This window comes from Aricia agestis, chromosome 19, assembly GCF_905147365.1.
Source record: "Aricia agestis chromosome 19, ilAriAges1.1, whole genome shotgun sequence".
Taxonomy (NCBI): Eukaryota; Metazoa; Arthropoda; class Insecta; order Lepidoptera; family Lycaenidae; genus Aricia; species Aricia agestis.
Window position 1 is genome coordinate 9,798,264 of NC_056424.1, and position 10,736 is coordinate 9,808,999.

A 10,736-nucleotide genomic window follows, 5' to 3' on the forward strand; every position below is an offset into this window, starting at 1 on the left:
ATTTTTTGTTTTCTTACTTACTATACTCTTACCCCCTTACTAATAAATTAGTTTTTTTTAAGTTAATTAGTAAGGGGTTAGTTTTTTATACTTTAATAGCGCAATTATACAAAACTAATACTAACTAGTAGCTCATAAGTGAAATAGTAGATATTAATCATTTTAAGTTAAGAAGTGTCAATCAGATAATTTTATTTGTTTGCAGCCTACGTCATTTGGTCGAATTATGTCAATATAATGTTACAGTCGAAACATAACGGCTAGACACAACATAACCCAACCAAATTACGTAGGCCCGTTATCTATCTATGAATCAATTTATCTGATGTTATGATAAGGGATGAATGGGATTTTTAATCGATCTGTGATGTATTTATATTTAAAAATATAATGTGTAGCTAAAACAGGAGCCTCCTGTTATACTTTGTCAATATGCAGTGCTATAGTGCGCGCGGAACTAGTTGGCCGCGTCTTAGGTAGGGACAGGGGTGAGGAAGCGAGTTGCTTGCTGCTCGCAACGCACATGAGATTAGAAAGCGACCACCAATCTCGAGATATTGTGAACAATAATAATAAATTAAAGACAAACATTCTAAACTATTGACATTGGCTTTCCGTTTTTTAAAAAACGTCGACACTTTGAATATTATTTCCTTAGATTATCTCTTTCTCGGCGGACTCATCTTGCTATTGCAATCTCTTGTGCGTTTTGTCTAAACTAGCCACAACTGTCAAAATCAAGCGCCCCCGCCTCTCCGTCCCACCGCTCACTGTATACCTAAGGCGCGGCCAACTAGTTCCGCGCGCACTATATTGCGTACATTGCGAAATGCCTTGCACATTAGAAACGTTCTGCAAATTGACAAAGTTGGCGTTATGAATATAACAAAACAAACAAATTATAATATTCAGATAGAAAAATAATAATATTAGACACTTTAAGCAATATGTGAACTATGTATCGTGTCACGTATGGCCTCGCAAGTCGGAACGCATAACATATAAAATAATAACGCGGGAAACATATTATCATAAAATATTATAGTACGAAGAGATGCACCAAAACCCAATAGATAATCTGTCTTTTATCTTGCGTCGTTACACTGAAAATGACCATAGTATTGGCCTAAGGCAATGATATTCTACTTATTCAGATATGTTACGTCCATACTATTTTCCGGCTTAAATCTCTTCCGAACAATTTTCAAATTCAAAATTGCAAACATTGACAAATTTGACATATAAGTGAAACAAAAGATACAAAAAACCATTTACATAAAAGAGACAGTTCCATTTTTAAACGTCGAATCGTATCGCTGTCTCTTTCTTCGCCTGAGCTATGACGAAAATTCGATTTTTTCCAGATTTTTCGAAAAAATAATTGAAAATGTAAATAATCGAGGTATTTATTGCAATCCAGATATGTGGTAAGAGATTCCATGTGTTTTGTTTACTTTCGAGTTGGTACATTTTCGATACACGCACGACGTCATTTTCAATTTATTTAGGTAAGACAAGACGCAGTACGTTCGTGACTGCGCTCGATGCAGACTAAACAACAGACGGCCCAATTGGGCCGTATTTGAATCTTCACAACGCGCGCGGTAGTAACATATCTGCTTTGAGTTTTTCATCATTAGCCTAAGGCCATAAGCAGAATGCAGTGAAGTATTGCCACAGTCGAACCCCCATAATAAAAAATACACAACACACTGTTTGCTTGTCTTATTCTCGCGCGTTCTAAATGTAACTTGGCAAACAAAGACAGCAAACCTTGAATAGTTATGAGAAAAAAAATTATGGATAGCGACAAATAATATAGTTATTGTAAATTGTAACATTTTTAGTAACCTTATTGTTTCTATTGCCAAGAATTGGTCCCTTTTATAGTTATTATTAGTGTCCGACCGAAGCTTCGGCTTCGGCGGCCGAAGCCTTCGGCCAAAAATACAACCTTCGGCTTCGGCCTAAAACCCGGCCGAAGCCGAAGCTTTGCCCAAGGTCCGAGCAACCGTCGAAATTGAACGAAAGACTGAGTGAGTCGTGAGAGAGCGACAGACCGATCGTGTATGCGGAGGCCACTGGGAGTCACTGTCAAATACAATAAACAAACACTAACTTCTTAATAAATCATTTAATTTTTTATTAAGAAGTTAGTGTTCGTTTATTTTATTTTTTAGTCTAGTTTCGGTCTATTCGAGTAAAACAAAGACTGATTGATTGGTCTAATTGTTGTTATTTTTACAATAGCACAGTCAATAAAGTAGTTAAATTCGTGAGCGGGATCTCATTCAACAGAATTCTGCTGGAACTTATTCAGGGTGCTTAGGAACAAAACATACTAAAAGTCCTTAAGTCTAGGAGGTGAGCAGGAGTGAGGGGAGGGTGACAAAAGTCTAAATTTTTGTTTTTTTGGCTAATAACTAAAATACGATGCGTAGTAGCAAAAATGTTCTACAATGAAAAAAAACTTATTAAATTCTCTATCATTTTGATTCTACACACTTTTTCCGAATTCTCATCCTTTTTCGAACTACACTCTCAAAAAAAGTGAAAATAAAAAGTGTTTTATTTTTAAATATTCCTTTCTAATTCTGTTTGAATAGTAGCTTTACCGCTTCTATGCTTCGTTCAGTAAGTGAGAGGCCTGTAAGCACATCCCCCCATCCCCTCATTACACCCCTTAACGCGGCAACGCACCAGTAGCACCCCTGGTGTTGCAGACGACGCAAGGCATTACGGTGACCAGCTTCCATCAGTTGGAACATACACTAACTGTTAGCCTGCTTAGTTAAATGTATAAAAAAACATTCGGGAATGGGCTGACCCCTCAAGAGTGGGGGTGGAAAATGTAGGTAATTTCTTGATGCCAAGGACAATAGGCGACTTACCAGCGCCTGAGGCTTCACTAAAACAATAATATATTTTGTCACTGTACCAGGGATTGTAGCAGCGGCTAATGTAGATGCCTGAGAGCAATTCCGAAACTTCCAGCGCGTTAAAAAAACGGATGAGAATTTCGAAAAACTATATAGAATCATAGTTATAGAGAATTGGATAAGCTTTTATTTCGTTATAGAACTTTATTGCCACAACGCATCGTTTTCATATTAGCCAAAAACTAAAAATTTGAGATTTGTCACCCTCCCTTCCCTCCGGCTCACCTCCTAGACGTCAGGACTTCGACTTTTAGTATGTTTTGTCTCGAAGCACCCTGAATAAGTACCAGTAGAAATCGACAAATGTCATCAAAAATCAACGACTACAAATAATTAATAAATAAATCACAAAATCACAAGCTTTTATTACTATCTCTAAATCAACTTCTATGTGAAACAGTAAATATAGAGGTAAACCAATATTGTCAATATTGAAGTTTTAAAATAATTTTAATATTCATTGTAGCTTATAGAAAATTTTGAACAAAATTAATTACTGAGAGTCGAGATTAAGATTATAAACCTTCGGCTTCGCGGCTTCGGCTGAAGGTTGTGGCGATTGCCGATTAATCGGCTTCGGCTTCGGCTTCGGCTTCGGCCAAAAATAGACCTTCGGTCGAACACTAGTTATTATGTAAGGTCATACTAATAATAATTATTATTATGACCTTACATAATTAATAACTATATTATATGCTACTATATATGGGACCAATTTTGAGGACCACATTATTAATTTATTAATGTGGCCCTCAAAATTATCTAAGAAACAAATTATTTTGATACCTAAGATAAAAAGTGCCTTTACAGAGTATTCGGTTTATATTTATGTGCTGTGTTAGAATAATTGTGTTAAAATTAATTTCACAGATTTTATCTCAATAAAATTATTTTAATGTTTACCTTACGGTCTTTTAATTACCTTTTTTACAGCCACATTTATTTCTGGAATATAGCAAGCGCTTGGAACTTAAAAGAGAAAGTGTATGACATACCTACTCTCAGACCAAATAAGGGTCAGCGCAGACAGAAAGGAGCGCAGCGGAGAGGATTTTATTAACGCACTTGAAAATAAACTTTAAAATTATTACACTAAAGTGCATAAATGCTTGAACCTTACAAGAAATGCATACGCGGGGATCCCTTTATTTTCAAGCGCGTGAATATCCTCTCCGTTGCGCTCCGTTCTGTCTGCGCTGACCTTAAAGTCTTTAGTCTGAGAACATACTAAAAGAGTAGTCAAAAGTCAGTCAGTTCATCAGTTGCCCCTTATCTCTATATAATATATAAACCTTTATTTGTGCCCTTAGCGCCCCCTCCCTGTTTGACCCATCTAGCTAATAATAAAACTTGAGAGTTAATATCGACACCCGAATGGAACGAAGTTATTTCTTATGTTCAAAAAACCTGTAGGTATGTACACTCTTCGACACGATAATAATCGATAGTCCTTCTCTCTTTACACTCGTGCCCGTCTTTAAATGCTAGGTGAAAAAGGGCGACGCGGAATCATCGCCTAGTTATAATAGTCTTTTCTTCGAATGTGCTATGCTCAGAGTCAAGAATGCTCTAAAAAAATAAAAATAAAACCAAAGAAAAAAAAGTAAAAACGCTCAAATCTCAAAATGGCGGATCGCGCATTGCTGCGCTTTCAGAAAAAATTGTTTCCGATGGTGTTCCGTGTTCCGATCGTATATGTCAAACAGGAATCAAAAGTTTCAAAACAATGCAATTTTTGAATCCCAAAATCCGATTTTTATAAAAATATAGATTAATTTATTATTAAAAGTGAGTTTTGTAATGTAGCTTACATAAATTATTAGATCTTGGAATCATCATTGCCGCAGTTCTTGTAAAATAAGTGAGCAAATGTAAGAATAGCCATGGAACAAATTGTGGTCCAAACTGAGGTTCAGCCGGATGGGAATATCTTGTTATTTTACGTTGATGGTAAGTTACATTGGTCTCATTTATTATGATCTATGAATTCTACATCGTCACTAGTATACTCCCTATACTACTCCATATTTTGAAGGTTCTCATAGTTTAATAACCTATTACTCTCCTATTACAAAAATTTTCATAGAAAATAGTTAAGACATGCCAACATTTTGTGTGTTAATATTATTTGCGCTTAAATATTTTTAATGCTATTACAGAAAACCAAGAGATCGATCCAAACTTATTGGAACAGGTCGAAGATGAAAGCATTGACGTACCTGAAACAAAATATATAATAGAGGATACCGCAGGAGACTCCGATGATGAGCTTGATATTGCTCAAGCCACTGAACAGGTTCAACAGGAATCATGGCCAGATAATGAAATAACACGTCTCATTGTTTTCTATATTGACAACAAAAAAACGTTCTTAAATGGAACTACTAAAAGTAAGCACTTGTGGGCCGTCGCATGTAAAACAATGATGACACACAGAAGACCTATCTCATGTGAGATTAAATTCAGAATGTTAAAAGGTAGGTTCATCCAGGCATTTTTAGAAAAACAGAAAAATAGCGACTACCATTGGCCATTTTATGATCTTTGCCATCAAGCATTTTACGATGACCCAGAAGTGGTGGCTTGTATAAAAGAGAACTTACAGAAACTAGTAACATCAGAGACTAAGGTCACTGTGGCTCAGATCCCTGCGACTCAGATCCATGCCACTCAGATCCCTGTGACTCAGATCCCTGCGACTCAGATCCATATAACTCAGATCCCTGTGACTCAGATCCATGCGAATCAGATTCCTGCAACTGAGATCCCTGCGACTCCGATTCCTGCGACTCACACTGTTAATCAAGATGGTGTAATAATTGTTAAGAAAGTTAGCAGCCAAGTCAGCGACGAGAAGGTTACAGCAATGTTGAAATTGTACATAAAATATAAAGGTAAGCTTAGTAATGCAAATCTCTCTAAAAGCATATGGGATACTATTGCACTGGAGATGGGGGAGGAGGATGGGAATTATTGGCACAGACGTTTTCACAATTTCAAAAAGCATTACATTACCATGCTCTACAAGAAAATGGAGACCAATGAGGAAATTAACTGGCCATACATGAGTCTCTTTGATGAAATATTTGGTAATGACAAAGACTTCAAACGTAAATTCCAATCAATTGATATAAAGCCAGAAATGGAATCAAACAATTCAATCCCAGATATATGGTATGATACACAGAAGGTGTTTTTAGTGAAGTATCGTTTTGACTGCTTTTATGAGTTCCAAGATCCCACAATTCCAGATGCTTTTCTATGGCATGAGGTCGGAAGACTTTTAGACAAAGAGCCCAATAGCTGTCAACAGAAACTGGAACAGTTGCAAGAAGAACACATGAAACATTTATCAAATGGGGACTATCATTTGTCAAATCGCACACCTCTACAAATATTATTGGATAATGTTATAGCATTAGAAACTGAGGCTGTCATTAGAAAAAATATTGCATCTACAAATGATCCATGGAAAACTGAAGAAATAGACAATATGGTCCAACATTTCTATGATAATATGGTAATGTTCAAAGATGCTGTCTGCTACTATGTATGTTGGGTGATTGTTGCTAAGAAACTAGGCAAAACTGTTGTTGTGTGTAATAAAAAATGGAACGAACTCAAAGAATTGTACCGATCAATCTTAAATGACAAGAAAGAAAACCCAGACATGCAGATTGACTGGCGTTATATTGATGTTTTTGATATAATCTTTGATTATGGAATGGATTTGAAGTTGCTTGATGGATATGAAACAAGTGAAGATACAAACAAAGCACCTGAACCTGAAGGTATAGGTGAAACATTCGTCTATTTTTTTAATAATTCAGAATCCTTACATTTTTTAGAGTAATTTCACAAGCACTATTTATTGCCAAATCTGTAGAGAAGGTTTAAAATATGCTTGGCATTGTTTAGCTTGATTTAAAGGCACTTTAAGATATATTAACAACAATAATTTTTATCATTATTTCCTCTTAGCACAGGGCAACCTAGTTAAGGCTATTATATTTTGGAACACATCTTAATTTTTTTTTTTATAAAATAAAGGGGCAAACGGGTCACCTGATGGAAAGCAACTACCGTCGCCCATGGACACTCGCAGCATCAGAAGAGCTGCAGGTGCGTTGCCGTCCTTTTAAGAGGGAATAGGATAATAGGGGAGGGTAGGGATGGGAAGGAAAGTGAATAGGGGAGGGTAAGGAAGGGAATAGGGTAGGGGATTGGGCCTCCGGTAAACTCATTCGGCGAAACACAGCGCAAGCGCTGTTTCACGCCGGTTTTCTGTGAGAACGTGGTATTTCTCCGGTTGAGCCGGCCCATTCGTGCCGAAGCATGGCTCTCCCACGTAAAAATAATTGTAATACATTCTTTTGCAATGTGGGAGAAGTCAATAAATAAAGGTTTTTTTGAAGATAAAATAATCTTATTTAATATTTTTTCCAGTAAATAAAATTACTTTCAATGACGATAACAATTCAGAAGACGAAGAAACTTATGATGAAAGAGGTTTTACGAAAAACACAAAGAAACAAGCTGGAGATGAGAAGGCCTTCAAACTGCTAGAATATTACCTCAAAAACAAGGACAAATTTGCATCGTCGCAGCAGAAGAAACTAGCATTATGGGAAGTTATAGGGAAACAAATAGGTGTGTCAGCGACAGAATGTGCCCATAGATTTAGAAACTTTAAGCAAGTATATACAGCATATGTTCAAAGGGAGGTAAATAAACCAGAAATGCCTATTCTGTGGCCATACTATTCGCTGTGTAAAAAGGTATTTGGCTACAGAGTGATAAAGTCAAAACTGAAAAATGGTAAAACAGACGCAGATGAGATCGAAGACTGGGCACCGAAGGAAATCAAACAAATCATCAATCATTTCTCTAGTTTCTATAATGAGATTACAGAAAATTCCAACGATGAAACACTGTGGTCGAGTCTCGCTGAACAAATGGGTAGGCCTGCCACCAGCCTCAGATATAAGTTTTTGGAGTTGAGGAAATCTTACAGAAAATTGAAGACTATGAAAACCCGAAACCCCGATGTGAAACTGACGTGGAAATACTTTAACATGATGGATAATATTTATAATGAAGCTGAGCAGATCAAAAAAAGGGAAAAAGTAGAAATTGAAATTCCTTTTAATGTAATTGGGAAAACAGAATTACCTGATGGTAAGTCAATTTATACTTGACTAGAATGACGCGGAAGCCCGCAATAGGCTAGATGACTATTTTATTTTCTTATTGGTAATTGAAAGACCCTTAAAAAATAGAAACATCGCTGAAAGAATGACTCTGATAGCTTAAAAATTCACCAAGATATGACAATTCAAACATCTCATAAAATAGACCTGCCCGAAACGCTCCATACAAAGTGCTACGAAAGACTGACGTCACTCTTTCGTAGTTTGTACGCATCGGGTGATAACTTTGTTTGATAGGTATATCAAATATTGCGTTTATGAAAGTGGTTTCATAACAAAAGTTACTTTTAATTGCATAAGTTATCGATTGGTATACAAATATTAGGAAATTAATTGAAAAAAAAATCGACTTGATTATCTAACTTTGAAGGCGCATAACAAAAAAAAAATAAAAATGCTATCGAGCTGTAATTTTGGGAACACTTATTTTTCACCGTAATTTATTTATTTTATTAACAAAATTCGCTAATCTTTGACCTTGTCATCATCCCCCGTTGTGCCTAAATTACTTTATCGCGCCGAAAGACATTTTTCGGGCTAAAAGCTACAAATAATAAAAACTAAGGAAGAGTAACTGAGTCAAAAAATCTGTCCACGAGTCTACAAAATGTGACCCGAATACATGCATATTATAAGCATGTATTCGATACACAATTTTGTGCAAATATAGAAGTGACAATAATTAATGTCAACGGCTTTATTTCGTGAATTTGAGTGTTAGTGTGTTGTTGTTATTACTTATTGCCATATTTTAGTGTGCGAAAAGGAACCAAATTCAAAACGGTTGAAATATGGGAGTTATGTTTCCTTAGCTTTTATTATTCGTAGGTTAAAAGTATTTTGAAAAGAAACAGGCCGACAACACTGAAATTTGGTATGGAAGTACTTTGAGGCCCAGGAAAAGATATAGGATATTTTTATTTCGGAAAAATGTACGGTTCTCTCACGATGAAAGAGTTTTGGCGAACAGGGCCCCCGTAAGGGCTATTGGCGCCTGTGTGCAAAAAAAGGATTTTGGCGGCCCTTTAGGTAAATTTTTTGGGTCCTTGGTTTTGGCGCCCCTAAAGATGTCGATTTGGCGCCCCTAGAGGATGGCGCCCGTGTGCATTGCACACATTGCACATATGGTAGCGGGAGCCCTGTTCGCGAAATGGAGTTTTTAGTGTTTTTTTGTTGCTCATTAATGAAATCAGGGGGCAAACGAGCAAACGGGTTACCTGATGGAAAGCAACTTCCGTCGCCCATTGACAATCGCAGCATCAGAAGAGCTGCAGGTGCGTTGCTGGCCTTTTAAGAGGGAATAGGGTAATAGGGGAGGGTAGGGATGGGAAGGGAACGGAATAGGGGAGGGTAGGAAAGGGAATAGTGTAGGGGATTGGGCCTCCGGTAAACTCACTCACTCGGCGAAACACAGCGCAAGCGCTGTTTCACGCCGGTTTTCTGAGAGAACGTGGTATTTCTCCGGTCGAGCCGGCCCATTCGAGCCGAAAGTTCATTCATTTAGTTCAAGTTAGTTCATTAAATAACTTTTGATTTTCTGTTTCAGATGATGATTACCAGTGCATCATTGTGATGCCAGAAGACGAACAAACGATCTATGATGAAACTGTTATAGATGCACAGGCAAACTCTGAAACACCTACAATGTTCAAGTGGAACAAGAACAGTAAGAAGCAACTTTTGAGCCTGTATTTAGACTGCCGAAGAAGAAATGTGCAGTCAACTGAGATATGGAACGAAATAGCATCAAGAATGGAAGACAAAACACCTAAAGCTTGTAAAAATATGTTTGTAAAGTTAAAAAATATCCACAAAACTCAAGAAAGTAGTGTTTATGGAAAACTTTTAGATAAAATATTAGCACTGAAAAAGGAAAAAGTTAATGTTGTCTGATAAAAAATTATCAAAACATGGATACTATTTATGGACACTGGACAGTCAAGGGTGTTGTTTCTGAAGAAAAAGATTGATTAACGAAAGTGGTTAAAGGTTTAGAAATAAACTAGCTGTCCCGGCAAACGTTTCTTTGCCGTATAAAGTATTTCGGCCGTATTTTTTTATTGAAGTGACTAAATAAGTATGTCACCATGGCAACGTCCATCGCTATCCCGTCGCGCAAACAATGGTCGCCGTGAGTCTCGAGTTGTAATAATTTACTATTATTTATTCAACAAATGCACTTATTAATATTATAAAAAGTACCCAGTAGCCGATTCTCAAACCCACTGAATATGCATATAAAATTTGGTTAAAATCAGTAAAGCCGTTTCGGAGGAGTACGCGGCCTAACATTGTGACACGAAAATTGTATAGGTATACAGGGTGTAACAAAAATAAGCGATAATACTTTAGGGTGTGTACGTGTTCCTTATAGAGAGTTCACTGCGAAAGTAGCAGCTCTGAAAGACGAAAAAAATTTTTCACTTTTGTATGGGCAAGGGCCCGAGTGTCACGAGTTTCCCCATACAAAAGTGAAAAAAATATTTGGTCTTTTGGAAAAAAAAATTTCTACTTTCACAGTGAACTCTCTATAAGGAACACGTACACACCCTAAAGTATTATCACTTATTTTTGTTACACCCTGTAT

General features: G+C 36.7%; 1 protein-coding gene across 1 annotated transcript; it reads left to right on the forward strand.

Annotated features, from left to right (window-relative positions):
- Positions 1-4,642: 4,642 nt before the first annotated feature.
- LOC121736833 lies at positions 4,643-10,175 on the forward strand. Its single transcript, XM_042128255.1, has 4 exons — positions 4,643-4,889; positions 5,099-6,730; positions 7,386-8,117; positions 9,696-10,175. Exons 1-4 carry the CDS (start codon positions 4,823-4,825, stop codon positions 10,040-10,042), a joined length of 2,778 nt encoding a protein of 925 aa, XP_041984189.1. The 5' UTR covers positions 4,643-4,822; the 3' UTR covers positions 10,043-10,175.
- The last annotated feature ends 561 nt before the right edge of the window (positions 10,176-10,736 follow it).